Here is a 19,560-nt window from a genome sequence, read left to right as displayed (position 1 = left end):
CTTTTATTTATTGATTGATTGATTTACCTTACTTATATACCGCTGTTCTCAGCCCGAAGGCGACTCACAGCGGTTCACAACAAATACGAACAGCAAAAATTCAGTGCTACAGTATAGAAACAGTTAACAACCTAACACATTACACAATGAGTCCCCACAGTTACTACAATACCCATTCACTGTCGTCTCGTCATCAAAAACATGTTCCAGATTCATCATCCATTGTTCCATTCCAGTGTTCATTACCCAATCATTGCACTAATTATTCGAACGCCTGCTCAAACAGCCAGGTCTTCACTTTTTTGCGGAATACCATTAGAGATGGTGCTAGTCTAATATCCGTAGGAAGGGCCTTCCACAGCCGAGGAGCCACCACCGAGAAGGCCCTATCTCTCGTCCCCGCCAGCCGTGCTTGAGAAGCAGGCAGGATCGAGAGCAGAGTCTCCCCGGAAGATCTCAAAGTCCTGGTAGGTTCATAGGCAGAGATGCGGTCGGATAGGTAGCGTGGGCGGGAACCGTTTAGGGCTTTAAAGGCCAACGCCAGCACTTTGAATTGAGCCTGGTAGCAGATCGGTAGCCAGTGGAGTTGGCGCAACAGGGGGGTTGTATGCTCCCTGCGCTCCACTCCTGTTAAAATCATGGCTGCCGAGCGTTGGACTAGTTGGAGCTTCCGAGCTGTCTTCAAAGGCAACCCCACGTGATTGTAATTGAACTATAAATCCCAGCAACTACAACTCATAAATGAGAAAATCAATCTTTTTGAGTGTGGTGGAGGCTCCTTCTTTGGAAGCTTTTAAACAGAGGCTGGATGGCCATCTGTCAGGGATGATTTGAATGCAATATTCCTGCTTCTTGGCAGAGGGTTGGACTGGATGACCCATGAGGTCTCTTCCAACTCTTTGATTCTATAACATATCTGAATTCACAAATAACAAATTGCTTAAGCATCCCCATCATCACCTTTGCCCTCAGGATGGCAGATCGCATGCAACTCATTTTGAACCTTCCTACTAAGTCATCACTGCCTGCTGAGGCAGAATGCCAACCAGATGCAAAAGAATTACGGCAAGATGTTATTAGATTCTATACCTCAGAACAATAGTTATTATAGCCTGTTATATAAATTCACTCCTAGGATTTAGTGAAATCTCTCAAAGCGGTGACTGGCGCATTTCCCTCCCTCCTTTCCCTCTCTCTGCCTCATACTCATCCTCTCTCTCGCTGTACATAATCCATCCGAAATTGGAAGCCTTAATTTCCAGTTTGGTTTCTTTTACAAGGAATGCATTAATAAAACAAGTATATGAAAATGGACTGTCATAAAAAGCTTTCCTGGAGACCTTGCAGGGAGTTCTAAATCACCATTTTGTTTAATGCACTGTTGGAACAATTTACGGCAGCTCTTTCTTGTTAGTCAAGCTGGGTTCTCTGTTAAAGCTGCATAATGTACCTGTGCATTCTCATTTGCAAGCTCTGCTTAGCTGTCAGATCAGAGTTGTTTTGTTAGAAACCAATGATGTCAATCCATAAAGTAGTCAATCTCGTTGCATTTGGGGAAGAAGGGTTTTCTTTAAGGGTGATTTGTTTACTAGCAACTGTCCCTGGAATTATGCTCAAAGATACACAAGTTATTATTTATCGTGTCATCCGCAACCAGAACATTGTATTACATTTCTAACAGAACAAAACAAACAAACAGATAAAAAAACAACACAAAATTTGCAAACTTGGTAGCTGATTAATAGGGCTGGGCAACCACGGAAAAAATTGTTTCTAAACTCAATTCGTTTTTAGGGGGTTTTTGCGTTTCGATTTTTAAATTAATTCCAAAATTTTCCTTAATTTTTTTTTGATATTTATGAAATTTCGTAAATTACGAAACAATTACGAAACGATTTCGAAACGAATACGAAACAAATACGAAGCAATTACGAAACGAATTGAAAAATTCGTTTCGTTTTTTAGATGCTCCTGAATGGTTCAAAATCACTTCGTTATCAAAAAAAATAACGAATATTTAACGAATTACGAAATTACGAAACGAAACCGCCCAGCCCTACTGATTAAATGTCCTTTGACCAGTATCTGTCCACTTGGAGTGCCTCTGGTGTTGCCGCAAGAAGGTCCTCCATCGTGCATGTGGCAGGGCTCAGGTTGCATTGCAGCAGGTGGTCAGTTTGTTTGCTCTTCTCCACACTCGCATGTCGTGGATTCCACTTTGTAGCCCCATTTCTGAAGGTTGGCTCTGCATCTCGTGGTGCCAGAGCGCAGTCTGTTCAGCGCCTTCCAAGTCGCCCAGTCTTCTGTGTGCCCAGGGGGGAGTCTCTCATCTGGTATCAGCCATTGGTTGAGGTTCTGGGTTTGAGCCTGCCACTTTTGAACTCTCGCTTGCTGATGTGTTCCAGCGAGTGTCTCTGTAGATCTAAGGAAACTATTTCTTGATTTAAGTCGTTGCCGTGCTGGCTGATACCCAAACAAGCGATGAGCTGGAGATGTCTCTGCCTTCGTCCTTTCACTATTGGCTGCAACTTCCCGGCGGATGTCAGGTGGTGCAATACCGGCTAAACAGTGTAATTTCTCCAGTGGTGTAGGGCGCAGACACCCTGTGATAATGCGGCATGTCTCATTAAGAGCCACATCCACTGTTTTAGTGTGGTGAGATGTGTTCCACACTGACCATGCATAGTCAGCAGCAGAGTAGCATAGCACAAGGGCAGATGTCTTCACTGTATCTGGTTGTGATCCCCAGGTTGTGCCAGTCAGCTTTCATATGATATTGTTTCTAGCACCCACTTTTTGTTTGATGTTCAGGCAGTGCTTCTTGTAGGTCAGAGAACGGTCCAGAGTGACTCCCAGATATTTGGGTGTGCTGCAATGCTCCAGTGGGATTCCTTCCCAGGTGATCCTCAGAGCTCGGGATGCTTGTCTGTTCTTAAGGTGAAAGGCACATGTCTGTGTTTTAGATGCATTAGGGATCAGTTGGTTTTCCCTGTAATAGGCAGTTAGAGCACCTAGAGCTTCGGAGAGCTTCTGTTCAACCATCTCAAAGCTCCCTGCTTGAGTGGCAATGGCACGATCATCAGCATAGATGAAACTCCCCAAGTGACATATTTATGTAATTAATCAGAACTGGGCGATAAGAGTATAAGTTGCATCTTCTTTTAAAGCACACATTCATGCACACACATACACCCTCCCAAACAGCTTAATGTATTGGCAGCATTATCAACATTTGCTATGAAATACAATATGAGCTGTCCAATAAATATGATAGATCGTCTCATTAACACTTGATTCACAGTTCTTTTGAAAAGACACTACCTGATTTGATGACAGCTTCCAACCTTCATGCTGAGAGCATACAGCTAATTACTCCTTGGACTATAATACTGTTTCTTGATTCCTGGTTCCTTATTTTTATCTTCTAAATTATGACATGGTTGAGCTCTTCAAATCCACTGGGGCTATAAAGCTGCTGTCTCTGATGGATTACTCTGATTGTGTTACCGCAATGTATTCAAGTCATGCAAATGTATTTCAGTGAATTTCAAGGATGTCCATTTTTGTAGGTTTTCGATTGACCGGAACACTGACCTTGAGAGACAGTTCAACATTAACACGCAAGATGGAAGAATCACATTGGCAACCCCATTGGACAGAGAAACCAGCATGTGGCACAACATAACCATTGTCGCAACGGAAGACAGTAAGTGTCAATTGGTACTAACTTTGTCCTTTCTTTTGAGAATACAAATGGAGACGGCCCTGATTCAGACCAAGTATAGTGACAGAGCCCCCGGTGGTGCAGTGGGTTAAAACACTGAGCTGCTGAGCTTGTTGATTGAAAGGTCGCAGGTTCGATTCCCGGGAGCGGCGTGAGCTTCCGCTGTCAGCCCTAGCTTCTGCCAACCTAGCAGTTCGAAAACATGCAAATGTGAGTAGATCAGTAGGTACTGCTCCGGCGGGAAGGTAACGGTGCTCCATGCAGTCATGCCGGCCACATGGCCTTGGAGGTGTCTAGGGATAACGCTGGCTCTTCGGCTTAGAAATGGAGATGAGCACCACACCCCAGAGTCAGACATGACTGGACTTAATGTCAGGGGACTACCTTTTCCTTTACTATAGTGACAGAAACCTATTTTTATTGAATCTACCACAATATAGGGCAAATGAGAATGCAAATAAATTTTTAATGTCTGGGTGAATTGACTTTCAATCCACTTTTCAACAGTTTTACCCATTGCTTGTCTGTCACTATACATACTTACCTGCGTAAACAAACATAAATCAAAATTAAGATTTTACCAATTTCATTTTTTCTCCCTGGGAAAGTTATTTCATGTAATGCTGAGCTTGGGTTTAGTAAATTTAGAGCTATATCATGTAATATACTTGTTTACATTTTAATATGTTTACTTAAACATACAGTTTAATATGCTTAAGCATACATTTTAATATACTTAAGTAATAATCAGAACTGACCTCACTACCACTACCTCAGACCTCACTACCTCTGAGGATGCTTGCCATAGATGCAGGCGAAACGTCAGGAGAAATGCCTCTAGAACATGGCCCTATAGCCCGAAAAAACACACAAGAACCTAGTGATTCCGGCCATGAAAGCCTTCAACAATACTTAAGTAATATTTGTACTTTTGAAAATAATGTCTGAAGGTCAGGGGTATTTATTTATTTATCATGTCAGGAACAAACCAAACAGTTGTATTGCTTTTTTAACAAACAAACAAACAAAACACAAAGTTTACAAGCTTGGTAGTTGATTAAATGTCCTTTGAGCAGTAACTGGCCACTTGGAGGTCCTCTGGTGTTACTATAAGAAGGTCCTCCATTGTGCATGTGGCAGGGCTCAAGTTGCATCGCAGCAGATGGTCTGTAGTTTGCTCCTCTCCACACTCACATGTCGTGGATTCCACTTTGTAGCCCCATATCTTGAAGTTGGCTCTGCATCTCGTGGTACCAGAGCACAGTCTGTTCAGGGTCTTCCTAGCCGCCCAGTTTTCTATGTGCCCAGGGGGGAGTCTCTCATTTGGTATCAGCCATTGATTGAGGTTCTGGGTTTGAGCCTGCCACTTTTAGACTCTCGCTTGCTGAGGTGTTCCACCGAGTGTCTCTGTAGATCTTAGAAAACTATTTCTTGATTTAAGTTGTTGTCATTCTGGCTGATACCCAAACAGGGGATGAGTTGGAGATGTCACTGCATTGGTCCTTTCACTATTGGCTGCTACTTCCCGGTGGATGTCAGGTGGTACAATACTGGCTAAACAGTGTAATTTCTCCAGTGGTGTAGGGCGCAGACACCCTGTGATAATGCGGCATGTCTCATTAAGAGCCACATCCACTGTTTTAGTGTGGTGAGATGTGTTCCACACTGGGCATGCATACCCAGCAGCAGAGTAGCAAATTGCAAGGGCAGATGTCTTCACTGTGTCTGGTTGTGATCCCCAGGTTGTGCCAGTCAGCTTTCGTATGATATTGCTTCCAATTGGAATCAAAGGTCAGGGGTGGAGCTAGCTAATATGATCCCACGTATGTTCATTGTATTTAATCATATAACTAGCTAAAATCAGTTACTTTGTTATATGATGTATAGTCTATATTGAATATAGCTGTTAAAAAGTATGGGGTTGGAGGAAGAAAAGAGATCCAATTTACCTGCCAAAAATTTTCTGTGGTCTTCGGTGTCTATACACTAATGCACAGACCACAAGAGAGAGACAGATGAACTTGAACTCTTCTTGAACGTGAAGATAAAATTAAGATTTAATAGGCATGACTGAAACATAATACAATGAGTGTGATGATTTGAATGAATTAATAAAGAGGTATATAATACATCCCAAATAAATAGACCAAATAGGAAATGAGCTGTAGTTTCAGACACCTGTATGAAAATTCATGACTTAGAGCATGGAAAAGAGCATATCTGTGAAAATTAAGGGGAGAGAATAACAGTGACATCATTCTGGGAATTTACTATAGATCCATAAGCCAAAGTGAAGACTGAAGACTTCATAGAAATTGAAGAAATGGGAATAGTCAGTGATGTGTAGTGGTATGATTTTTGGCTTATGAATCTGGAACACCAAGGTTTGAATCCCTGCTTGGTCATGGAAACCCTTTGGGAGATCTTCGGAAAATTACCCTCACAGCCTGAGATGAAGGCAATGGTAAATACTCTGAACAAATCTTCCAAGAAAATGTCATGATAGGTTAAACAACTCAGAACGTACTTGAAGGCACAAAAGTAGAATGGTAGACTTCAATCCCCCTAATACTTGTAAGCAGTGAACATTTCTTGTGAATATAAAGTCCAACAAATTTCTCATTTACCTTCCAGACAAATTCATTGTCTAGCCCAGAACTTTTCAGACGTTTCATGTTTGTGACATACTTTTTAGACATGTACCCTTTTGTGATACAGTAATTTAGTTTTACTAGCAAATCCGAGATTGAACCAATCCCTTATAAGAATTTCATACTATGTGTGTGTGTGTGTGTGTGTGTTTCATATAATACTTACTAGGGCTGTGTAACCACGGAAAAAATTGTTTCTAAACTGGATTCGTTTCCAGGGGGCACTAGCGTTTCCAAATTCTAAATACTTCCAAAATTTTGAGATTTCAAAATTTTGTTATTTACGATATTTCGTTAATTTCGAATCAATTCGTTAATGGCGGACACGATTGCGCAATATGCTAAAAAAAAACCTCCAAATGGGACAGGGGAAACTTCTGAAGCTTCCCTCTCCCTCTGTTATTGACTGTTGGTGTGATAAAACAAACAACAACTATAAAACTTGCACCAGACATGCGAAAATAATTACGAAATAATTACGAAAAAATTACGAAAAAATTTCGAAATAATAATGAAACAATAACGAAATAAATTGAAAAAATTGTTTCGAATCTAATTTACTCCTCACACTATTCCTGCATAGCTCAATATTGGATCGTAAGCTAATTTAAATACGAATTAATAACGAATTATGAAATTAACGAACAAAACCGCCCAAGCCTAGTAAATACTCTGAACAAATCTTCCAAGAAAATGTCATGATAGGTTAGACAACTCAGAACGTACTTGAAGGCACAAAAGTAGAATGGTAGACTTCAATCCCCCTAATACTTGTAAGCAGGGAACTTTTTTCGTGAATATAATGTCCAACAAACTTCTCATTTACCTTCCAGACAAATTCATTGTCTAGCACAGAACTTTTCAGACGTTTCATGTTGGTGACATACTTTTTAGACAAGTACCCTTTTGTGATACAGTAATTTAGTTTTACTAGCAAATCCGAGATTGAACCAATCCCTTATAAGAATTTCATACTATGTGTGTGTGTGTGTGTGTTTCATATAATACTTACAGTATAAATGAGGTTTAGAAAATTTTCCTTTACACTTCTTATATGCTACAGTTGATTCTTGTATAGTGCCCCCTACAGTCGCTCCATGTGGTTCATCACAAACATCATGGTCAACAGACTTTCTTTTCTTAATTAGAAACTTATCCATTTTGGTGGTAATATTGGCAACCCACTCAAAGAATTATGTATAATTATAAAAGTTATAATAGTCCCTACACTTGAACAGCAGCACTCAATTTCTGTTGTGATTATTAAACCTTTTGGGAGATTTTTAAACAGAGACTGGATGGATGGTCATCCAAAGATGATTTGACTATGTCATTCTGCCTGGCTAAAGAGGGTTGGAAAACATTTATTTCTGCTTCATTGACTATTCTAAAGCCTTTGACTGTGTGGATCATAATAAATTGTGGCAAGTTGTTGGTGGGATGGGCATCCCAAGCCACCTTGTCTCTCTCCTGAGGAATCTGTACAAGGACCAAGTCGCAACAGTAAAAACTGACCACGGAACAACAGACTGGTTCAAGATTGGGAAAGGTGTACAGCAAGGCTGCATACTCTCAACCAAACTTTTTAACTTGTATGCAGAACACATCATGTGATGTGCGGGGCTTGATGAAAGCAAAGCTGGGGTGAAAATTGCTAGAAGAAACATTAACAACCTCAGATATGCAGATGACACCACTCTGATGGCCGAAAGTGAGGAGGAGCTGAGGAGCCTTCTAATCAAGGTGAAAGAGGAAAGCGCAAAAGCTGGGTTGCAGCTAAACATCAAAAGAACCAAGATTATGGCAAGAAGAATGATTGACAACTGGAAAATAGAGGGAGAAAATGGGGAGGCTGTGACAGACTTTGTATTTCTAGGTGCAAAGATTACTGCAGATGCAGACTGTGGCCAGGAAATCAGAAGACGCTTCCTTCTTGAGAGGAGAGCAATGTCCAGTCTCGATAAAATAGTAAAGAGTAGAGATATCACACTGGCAACAAAGATCTGCCTAGTCAAAGCCATGGTATTCCCTGTAGTATCCTACGGATATGAGAGCTGGACCTTAGGGAAGGCTGAGCGAAGGAAGATAGATGCTTTTGAACTGTGGTGTTGGAGAAAGGTTCTGAGAGTGCCTTGGACTGCGAGAAGATCCAACCAGTCCATCCTCCAGGAAATAAAGCCCGACTGCTCATTGGAGGGAAGGATACTAGAGACAAAGTTGAAGTACTTTGGCCACATCATGAGGAGACAGCAAAGCCTAGAGGAGACAATTATGCTGGGAAAGTGGAAGGTAAAAGGAAGAGGGGATGACCAATGGCAAGATGGATGGATGGTATCCTTGAAGTGACTGGACTGACCTTGAAGGAGCTGGGGGTAATGACGGCTATCAGGGAGCTCTGGCGTGGGCTGGTCCATGAGGTCACGAAGAATCGGAGATGACTGAACGAATTAACAACAACAACAAAGAGGGTTGGACTAAATCTCTTTGGGGGTTTCTTCCAACACAAGTACAGACTGTCTGGGAGTCCTGTAGAGTCTCCTTCTCTGGAGATTTTTGAACAACGGCTAAATGGTGTCTGTTGGGAGGGCTTTGACTGTCTTCCTGCCTGGCTGAAAGGGATTCAACTGGATGCCCTTTGAGGGTGTCTTCTAATTCTGTGCTTTCCTTCCCACTAGGGCTGGGCGGTTTCATTTCGTAATTTTGTAATTCGTTAAAAATTCGTTATTTTTTTTATAACGAAGCGACATTGAACCATTCAGGAGCAACTAAAAAACGAAACGAATTTTTCCAATTCGTTTCGTAATTGTTTCATTATTGATTCGTTATTGAATCGTTATTTTTTCGTTATTATTTCGTTATTATTTCCGCAAGTCTGGTGCAAGTTTTAGGGTTGCTGTTTGTTTTCTCAGTGGAAAAAAATATAATTATCACACCAACAGTCAACAACAGAGGGAGAGGGAAGCTTCAGAAGTTTTTTTAGCGTATTGCACGATTGCGGCCGCCATTAACGAATCGATTCATAATCGATTCGTAATTGTTTCGTAATTGGTTTATGATTTCTGAAATTTCGCAAATATTGAACTTTTTTAAAGGAAAATTTCAGAATTCTTTTAAATAACGAAACACAAAAAAAACCCTAAAAACGAATCGAGTTTAGAAACAATTTTTTCCGTGTTTGGACAGCCCTACTTCCCACTGTGGTCCCTTTCTCTGAGCTCTTACTTTTTCTCAGTCTCCTCCTCCTCTTCTCCATCCTCCTTTCCCCTGCTGTGGCTGGGACAACTGTTTTTGGCCACTGCTATTGGGGGGGGGGGGCACAAGGTAGAGAGCTGAGGATGACAAGAGAAGCAGGATGGCAGGGCCCCAAGCTTGCATTCGGCACCTCTTAAGTGACCGCAATCACTGCTTTTGCTTCTTCTCCTGGGCTGCCACACTCTCTCCAAATGGCTACCAGCCTTTTCAGCCTTTGTGGGGCCCTGGGAGGCATTTTTTACATGGCACACTTGTGGATTGCAAGTGACACACCAGTGTGCCCTGACACACCATTTGGAAAGTTCTAATCTAGCAGATAAGGAGCATCCGGTGGCACAGTGGGTTAAAGCACTGAGCTGCTGAGTTTGTTGATCGAAAGGTTGCAGGTTCAATTCCGGGGAGTGGCATGAGCTTCCGCTGACAGCCCCAGCTTCTGCTAACCTAGCAGTTCAAAGACAATAGGTACCGCTCCGGCGGAAAGGTCCATGCAGTCATGCCTCCATGATGACATGATGGCAACAGTTTTGGACAGCAATGGCTCCCAGAGTAACCCATTTAAGGTGGAATCTGGTGTCAAACAGGGATGTGTTATTGCCCCAACTTTATTCTCCATCTTCATCACTATTATACTTCACCTTGTTGATGGGAAGCTTCCCACCGGAGTGGAAATTATCTATCGGAGAGATGGCAAGCTATTCAACCTCAGCAGACTGAAAGCCAAAACCAAGGTTACAACAACATCTGTTATAGAACTTCAGAATGTTGATAACAACGTCATCTGTGTGCATTCAGAAGAAGATCTACAAGCCACTCTAAACACCTTTGCAGAAGCATATGAGAAGCTCTGCCTGTCATTGAACATTGAATAAACCAAGGTGCTGTTCCAGCAGACACCAGCCAACCCCTCTCCAATGCCAGTGATACAGCTTGAAGAGGCACGAATGGAGGGCGAAAGGGAGAAGTGTGCCAAGAGGAAGGTGCGTCAAGCCAACCCCGACCGAGACCGCCTTCCACCTGGAAACCAATGCCCTCACTGCAGAAGAAGATGCAGAGCAAGAATAGGGCTCCACAGCCACATATGGACCCACAGGAATACTGGAAGACAATCCTCCTTGGAAAACGAGGGATCGCCTAAGTAAGTAAAGCCGGCCACATGACCTTGGAGGTATCTACAGACAATGCCAGATATAGGAGACAGCAAGAGGATCAAGTATTTTGGATTTTATATGAATCAACAGGGATGAACTAGTCAACAGGGTGAAGATACAGTTAGAACTGATAATGGAAGGTGACCATTTCCTTTTGAAATGTATAATACTGAGACGAAACGAGAAGCCAGATTTTTCAGCAATGTAAGGTACTACACAAGGGGAAAAATTGACAAGCTATAACACATCCAGAGAAGGGTGAACAAAATGCTAAAATTGCAGGACACTAAGCCTTGGGAGGAAAGCTATTTAGCTTTCAGACAAGAAAATTGAAAGGTGGTGTTGTAACCTTCCATAAATATCTTTAGGGATGTATTGGAGAGGATAGCTTGTTTTCTGCTGCCCTGGTGACAAAAACATTGATTCCAATTACAAAAAGGAAGAGTCCATGTAAACATAACATCTCGGCTATACAGAACTATTTGACAGTGGAATAAACTACTTAAAGGTGTTGTGGTGTCGCAAGACTTTAGAGAGCTTTAAACAAACGGAGTTGATGTCACTTTGTGTTCATTGCCTGTTTTTTTTGTTGGGGGGGGGAGGGGGGAAGTTGTTTTGTCTTTAATAATGCCCCAAATGGGCATGACGTGACTTGATAGAAAATGGTGATGTTATGTGGCAGAGCTGAAACATTATACAAATTCCATCTTGCTCCCAAGAGGACATTTGAGGCAAAACAAAAGCTTTGGGGGAAATGTTATAGGTTAGTCCAGTGTTTCTCAACCTGGGGGTCGGGACCCCCGAGGGGGTCGCAAGAGGGTTTCAGTGGGGTCGCCAAAGACCATCAGAAAACACACATTTCTGATGGTCTTAGGAACCCTTTTGGCAGAGAAGGCAGAATATCTCTCTGCCTGTCCTTCTCTTTCTTTTTGGTGTTGGTGAACTACAACTCCCAGAATTCAAAAACAGCCCCTCCCCGACCCCACTAGTAATCAATGTTGGCCATGTAGGTTGTATGTCGAGTTTAGTACAGATCCCTTCTGGGGTGGATTCAGAATGCTCTTTGATTGTAGATTAACTCTAAATCCCAGCAACTTCAACTCCCAAATGCCAAGGTCTATTTTTCCCAAACTTTGGACATATTGAGTATTCATGCCAAGTTTGGTCCAGATTCATTAATGTTTGAGTCCACAGTGCTCTCTGGAGGTAGGTGAACTACAACTCTAAAACTGAAATCAATGCCCACCAAACCCTTCCAATATCTTCTCTTGGTCATAGGAGTTTTGTGTGTTCAGTTCCATAGATGGCGGAGTTCTCTTTGATTGTAGTTTAACTATAAATCTCAGCAACTACAACTCCCAAATGACAAAATCAATCCCCCCAACCCCACCAGTATTGAAATTTGGACATATCATTTGTGCCAAATTTGGTCCAGTGAATGAAAATACATCCTGCACATCAGATATTTACATTACACTTCATAACAGGAGCAAAATTACAGTTATGAAGTAGCAATGAAAATAATGTGATGGTTGGGTGTCACCACAACACGAGGAACTGTATTAAGGGGTCACAGCATTAGGAAGGTTGAGAAACACTGCCCTATACAGTTCCAGCCCAGCGTATTTGTCCGAACTCATCTCCTTCTACGTCCCGCCTCAGAGTTTAAGATCCTCTGGGGAGGCCCTGCTCTATCGCAAGTGGGGACGAGGAGCAGGGCCTTCTCGGTGGTGGCCCGTCGCCTGTGGAATTCACTTCCCGGGGAAATTAGGTCATCGACATCCCTCCTCTCTTTTAGAAGGAAACTAAAAACATGGATATGGGACCAGGCCTTTGGGTAATCTGGCAGATAGACAAAGGACAATGACGACTAGAATTGATAGGATTTGAAAATGTGGAATGAATTTACGGATTCTGAGCTGGCGAATGTTGAGCATTAGACTGGTTTTATTGATTGTTTTGTTTTATAATTGCCGTTGATATATGTTTTTATCTTATTGTTTGTGTTGGCATCGAATTGTGCCTTTTGTAAGCCGCCCTGAGTCCCCCCTCGGGGGTTGAGAAGGACGGGGTAGAAATGTGCAAGATAATAAATAATAATAATAAATAATCCATACAGTACCTTTATCCCAGGGGCTTCCGCAGCAAACAAGAGGGTGGCCAGATGCTGTTCCCTGTAAACTCGAAAGCAATTGCTACAAAAGGCAAAAAACATGAGATTTCCAGGTGTGGGAGTATCGTGATTTTGAGCCGAATATCTGGATCTTTGCATATTGGAAATCACAGGATTTTTTATCTGAGTTTGTTCCCGGGTTTTAGATGCTTGTTCCTGATTGGTTTGTTCTTAAAAAGGTGATACTTGAGTAGGAGGCAAAAACTTTGTGTGCCAGAAACTTTATGAAACATGTGGAGGGCACAATTTCTCTAGCTTGCACATAGAAAGGAACATTTGCAGCAATCCACATAACCAAATCTCTGTATATCCGCATTTTGCTGGGTTTTTTTTTAAAAAAATCTGCCCGTTTCCAACGGGTGTCTTGCAGTGGCCATCTTGGGAGCCTCTTATTTATTTATTTATTTATTTATTTCGGGCATTTCTACCCCGCCCTTCTCAACCCCCGAGGGGAAACTCAGGGCGGCTTACAAAGTCACAATTCGATGCCAGCATAAACATAACAATGGATAAAACATGTAAACAACAATTATAACAATGAAAACAGTCAGTATATACCTCAAAATCAATAAAAACAATCTAATGTTCAGCGTTCGCCATCTCAGAGTCCGTAAATTCATTCCACATTGTCAAGTACTATTGATTCTGGTCGTCACTGTCCTTATCTAACCGCCAGATTGCCCGGAAGCCTGGTCCCACAACCATGTTTTTAATTTCCTTCTGAAAGAGAGGAGGGATGTCGATGACCTAATTTCCCCGGGGAGTGAATTCCACAGGTGAGGGGCCACCACCGAGAAGGCCCTGCTCCTCGTCCCCACCAATCTCACTTGTGATAGAGGTGGGGTCGAGAGCAGGGCCTCCCCAGAAGATTTCAAACTCCGAGGTGGGACGTAGAGGGAGATGCATTCGGACAGGTACGCTGGGCCGGAGCCGTATAGGGTTTTGTAGGTCAAAACCAGCACTTTGAATTGTGCTCGGAACTGGATTGGCAGCCAGTGGAGCTGACATAACAGAGGGGTGGTGTGCTCCCTGTATGACGCTCCAGTAACTAATTTGGCTGCCCCCCAGTGGACTAGTTGAAGTTTCCGAACAGTCTTCAAAGGCAACCCCACGTAGAGTGCGTTGCAGTAATCTATTTGCGATGTAACAAGAGTGTGGACCACTGTGGCCAGATCTGATTTCCCAAGGTACGGGCTCAACTGGTGCACAAGTTTAAAAACAAAGTCTTAAAACAAAACATCAAGTCTGGTTAATGGAGGCAGAAATCCTGGAACCAACAGGTCTGTATATAGACCTCTCCTGAAGTCCTGGGATGTTTTGCCCCTCACTCAAATCCATGATTTAGTGCTGTCTGGAAGCACCCCAAGATAGAGACTCCCAAGTTTAGTTTATATTTATATATATATATATATATATATATATATATATATATATATATTAGGGCTGGGCGGTTTCGTTTCGTTAATTCGTAATTCGTTAATAATTCCTTATTTTTTTCAATTACAAAACGATAACGAACCATTCTGGAGCAATTTTTTAAAAAAACAAATTTTTAAACACGTTTTGTAAATGCTTCGTATTTCGTTATTGTATTCGTTTCGTTATTGTTCTGAGGTCGTTTCGTTATTATTTCCGCATGTCTGGGGCAAGTTTTTTGTTTAATTAGTGAAAAAAAATTATAATATCACACCAACAGTCAACAACAGAGGGAGAGGGAAGCTTCAGAAGTTTTTGGAGGTTTTTTAGCGTATTTTGCGGTCGCGTCCGCCATTAACGAATCGATTCGTTATTGTTTCGGAAATCGATTCGTTAATGTTTTGTAATTTTTTTCACATTTACGAAATTTCGTAAATACCGAACTTTTTTAAGGGAAAATTTTGTAATTATTTTAAATATCGAAACAAAAAAACCCCCCAAATACAAATCGATTTTAGAAACAAATTTTTCCGTTGTTACCCAGGCCTAATATATATATATATATATATATATATATATATATATATATACATATACATATACATATATATGTATGTATGTTGTCCCTGCTTTCTGTGCACTGCTAGAGATGTAAACATTAGATTATTTTATTCCTATACATGATTGTGACATGTTTTGAGAATTTTAAATTCACTGTTCCATTTCAGGACTTTCAGTAAAAAATAAAATAATAAATCCCTGCCTCATTTTTTAAATACAAAATACATTTTTTTGTTTAAACCCCTTTGTACTTTTCAGATCTGGGTTGGGAGAACATGGAGAATTGGAAAATCATGAGATATACTTTGTCTGTATCCTAGACACAAAGCATAGAAAAATGTTCTAGAATTATATATGTTCATATAATATATAGTTGCATGCTTTCCTGGATCAATGCAAAAGATAGCTTTAGATGATTTTGTATAATTATTTTATAAAGCCTTCTTCCATATGGGCGCAAGGGAGAGTACAGCTAACCCATTACAAAGCATGTCTATTCATTATTCATATGTATTGTTACTGAACTGTTTATTCCATTCTTTTAAAATGCATTTATTTTCTTTTACAAAGGAAGGATATTTTTCTTGCTGTAACCTTATGGGAAATGCTACCATTTTTTCCCCTCACAGGCTTGCTGCCAAAATGAGACTACACAGGGTGCGTGCCTTGAACAGGGCCATAAATTTTAGCATTCCCTTTATAGCATCTGCTATAGATAAATCCAGTTCATAACCTAGCAACAGGAGATCATTCATTCTTGCTCTAGGTGGATCTCAATCCTCTATCAGTGAGTTCTTACCAGTTCTCAGTTATCTGTAGGAACTGTTACTGAAACCATTGCTTTGGTAGATATACTGTTCTTATAGAAGCTCCTTAGATAATTCCCCATTGCTTTTATACTAGAAATCTAGGTATTTCTTATAACCCATGCCTTATAACCCATCTTCTATGGTTAGGCTGATAGTGACCTTTTCATCTAGCAGTATTTGACTTTGGTGTGCTACCACTGGAGGTCCATTCATTTTATATTGTTACTAGCTGTCCCCTGCCATGCGTTGCTGTGGCCCAGTCTGTTGATCTGGAAAATAAAGTAATGAGGAAGTGTTGGTTTCTAATAAATGTAATGTCTTTATACTTGTGGGAAAACAGTATTTCTTACTGTTTCTTTGTCAGTGTTGATGTTGAGAGTGTGTGGTTTGCCCACCCTGGAACATGCAACATACAGGCATGTAGCCGGGGGGGGGGGGGGGGGGTTGAGGGGCTTCAGCCCCCCGCCCCCCGAAATTCTCATGGCGGTTCATTTATTAATATCATGATCTGATCACCATATTCAATATATCCCATATGCATGGGGGTATTGGGGTAATGATACAAAAGTTTTGCTAGGGTAGACCCTCTTTCACTCAGACTCAGCCCCCCCCCCAAACTCACCCCCCCCCCCCCGAAACCCTCCTGAAAAAAACTCAGCCCCCCTCCCGACTCGAAATCCTGGCTACGGGCCTGGCAACATATCATTGCCCTTCTTTAAGGATCCCTTTCAAATCGATGATACTATATCTGTGTGTGTGTGTGAATCATATCTATCTATCTATCTATCTATCTATCTATCTATCTATCTATCTATATCTATGGCTGGATGGCTCTTTGTCAGGAGGACTTTGATTACGTTTTCTTCCCCTGGTGAAGGGAGTTGGACTGGATGGTCTTAACTATTTTCTGTTGGTCATGGGCGTTCTGTGTGGGACGTTTGCCCTGATTCTGTCATTCGTGGGGATCGGAATGCTCTTTCATTGTAGGTGAACTGTGAATCTCAGTGAGTACAACTCCCAAATATCAAGGTCTATTTCCCCCAAACTCCATCTGTGTTCATATTTGGGCATATTGAGTGCCCTTCCAGTATTTTCAGTTGGTCATGGGAGTCCTATGTGCCAAGTTTGGTTCAATTCCATCGTTGATGGAGTTCAGAATGCTCTTTGATTGTAGGTGAACTATAAATCTCAGCAACTACAACTCCCAAATGACAAAACCATATTTTTTTGAGTGATGGTCACTCCTTGTGTTGTGAGATGTTTTGTTGGCAAATTTGGTGTGATTTCGTTTATTTTGTTCTTTTGTTTTTAAGGTACTCATTATGCACAGAGCATTTTTATATATACAGATGACACTAGCCATCCCCTGCCAGGTGTTGTTGTGGCCCATTCTGTGTATATGTGTTTTTGTGTTTGTATATGTGTATGTGTATATTTGTGTATATGTGCATATGTGTGTTTGCATATATATGTGTGTGGTTTTGCACATGCGTTGTAATGTAATTTTGGGTGTTTTTGGCTTTTAAGTCTCATCTGCTGTGTTTTTCAGTGTTTTTATGAGTGATGGTCACTTATTGGCCTGATAGGTGTATTGTGTCCAAATTAGGTGGTTTTTGAGTTAGGTTAATCCCACAAACAAACATTACATTTTTATTTATATAGATTTTGTTCCACTTCGACTGTCATGGTTATATTTCATGGATTCTTTATAGTTGGGTGGGACACTAGATGAGCACTGTGACAGAATCCTAAATGCAACTGCCATAGGGTGAAACCATAGCAGTTAAATCGGAATATCAGTACTATAATCATCTAGTGTGAGAATGGACCCCTGGTCTGTGGATGTGATACCTAATTGCAGATATCAAATCCACAGCTATTAAATGAGAGTGATCCAATGTACATAGAATCATAGAACCATAGAATCATAGAGTTGGAAGAGACCTCATGAGCCATCCAGTCCAACCCCCTGCCAAGAAGCAGGAATATTGCATTCAAAGCACCCCTGACAGATGGCTATCCAGCCTCTGTTTAAAAGCTTCCAAAGACGGAGCCTCCACCACACTCCAGGGCAGAGAGTTCCACTGCTGAACGGCTCTCGCAGTCAGAAAGTTCTTCCTCATGTTCAGATGGAATCTCCTTTCTTGTAGTTTGAAGCCATTGTTCCGCATCCTAGTCTCCAGGGAAGCAGAAAACAAGCTTGTTCCCTCCTCCTTGTGACTTCCTCTCACATATTTATACATTTTGCTCATTTTAAACCTGAACAAAACCAGGTCTTGCAGACTCGTTGCTGTGAATATCTTGATCAAATTTATCCATCTGGAATCTGGTCTTTCTCTTCCCCTACTACCTTCTGTCTTATAAAATGTTATTGTCTTTTCTGGTATTCCTGTCTCCTCATGATACTTCCAAAGTACAAGAAGATGTGACTAATAATGGAAGCTCACTCTGTTCCCTGGATCTGAAATTCCAACCTTTCAGTCCGCAAGTTCAGCATCTCAGTGATTTAACCCACTGTGCCACCGGGGGCTCCACTTAATACATGTTATGGAGCTTCAAATTTATTTTTCACATCAACAGCTGAATGTACTTTGACTTCAGTCCATATTTTTCAATAATAATAATAATAATAATCATCATCATCATCATCATCATCAGCCAGAATAGTACTAGTAGCTCTCCTGTGCTGCATTCCCGTAACTGACTGTAGCTCAGGGGTCCCCAAATGAAGGCTCAGGGGCTAGATGCAACCCTCCCTAAACTTTAGACTTTATTTATTTATTTATTTATTTATTTATTTATTATTTGAACATATGCCGCCACTCCCCTGGGGCTCGGAGCGGCTTACAAGAATGGCTAAAATCTAACAAAATTTAAAAGCAATTTAAAAGAATTTAAAAACAGCAGTATCAAACATTAAAAGCCTGTCGAAACAGGAATGTCTTACATGCCCTGCGGAAAGCTGGTAAGTCCCGTAAGGCATGGACTTCAGGTGGCAGAGTATTCCAGAGTGATGGTGCCACTGCTGTAAAGGCTCTGCGTCTGGTTGCTGTTAGACGCAAGGCCTTGACACTGGGAATTTCCAATAGATCTTGGTCCTCAGAACAGAGGGATCTCTGGGGTTGGTAGGGGTGAGGCGGTCCCTCAGGTACATCGGCCTCAGACCATACAAGGCCTTAAAAGTGAGTACCATCACTTTGAAAGTGATCCGGTGCTCATTTGGTAACCAATGCAGCTGTAGTAAGATTGGTGTTATGTGGCATCTCATTGGAATTCCCGCAAGAAGCCGAGCAGCTGCATTTTGTACCAACTTGAGCTTCCGGATCACCGACAGAGGAAGGCCAATATAGAGGGCGTTACAGTAGTCCAGTCTTGAGATGACCGTGACCTGGATCACCAAAGCTAAGTCGTCCCTGGACAGGTAGGGGGCCAACCGTCTAGCCTGCCACAGATGAAAAAAGGCAGTTCTGCTAACGGTGGAGACCTAGACCTCCATCGTCAGCAGAGGGTCCAAAAGGACTCCCAGACTTGTTGCCAACGATGGCGGGTGTAACGCCTGTCACATCAGCACTTTTTAATCCTGTACCCTTTACTCTGGCTCGGCCTAGTTTTATCCTGTTTGATGTATTGTTTATTGCTTGTGGTTTTGTTGTTTTTAATACTGCTTTAATTGTTTTAATTTGCTTTAGGTGTATTGTTATGTTGTGTATTGAGGCCTTGGCCTTTGTAAGCCACATCGAGTCCTTCGGGAGAGGCTAGCGGGGTACAAATAAAGTTTAATAATAATAATAATCCAGGGTCACTCTAAGTCTGAAACAATGTGAAG

The 19,560-nt window shown here is 41.6% G+C and overlaps 1 protein-coding gene across 1 annotated transcript in view; it reads left to right on the top strand.

Moving 5' to 3' along the window:
• Positions 1-19,560, top strand: part of CDH8 (cadherin 8) — a 603,855-nt gene that overhangs the window by 450,464 nt on the left and 133,831 nt on the right. Inside the window, exon 8 of the mRNA XM_060787956.2 lies at positions 3,570-3,706. Coding sequence (XP_060643939.2) covers positions 3,570-3,706 — 137 coding nt within the window. The remainder of the gene's footprint in view (positions 1-3,569; positions 3,707-19,560) is intronic.

This window comes from Anolis sagrei, chromosome 8, assembly GCF_037176765.1.
Source record: "Anolis sagrei isolate rAnoSag1 chromosome 8, rAnoSag1.mat, whole genome shotgun sequence".
NCBI lineage: Eukaryota > Metazoa > Chordata > Lepidosauria > Squamata > Dactyloidae > Anolis > Anolis sagrei.
The sequence above is the reverse complement of the archived record's forward strand: the minus strand, read 5'-3'. Positions and strand labels throughout refer to the sequence as shown.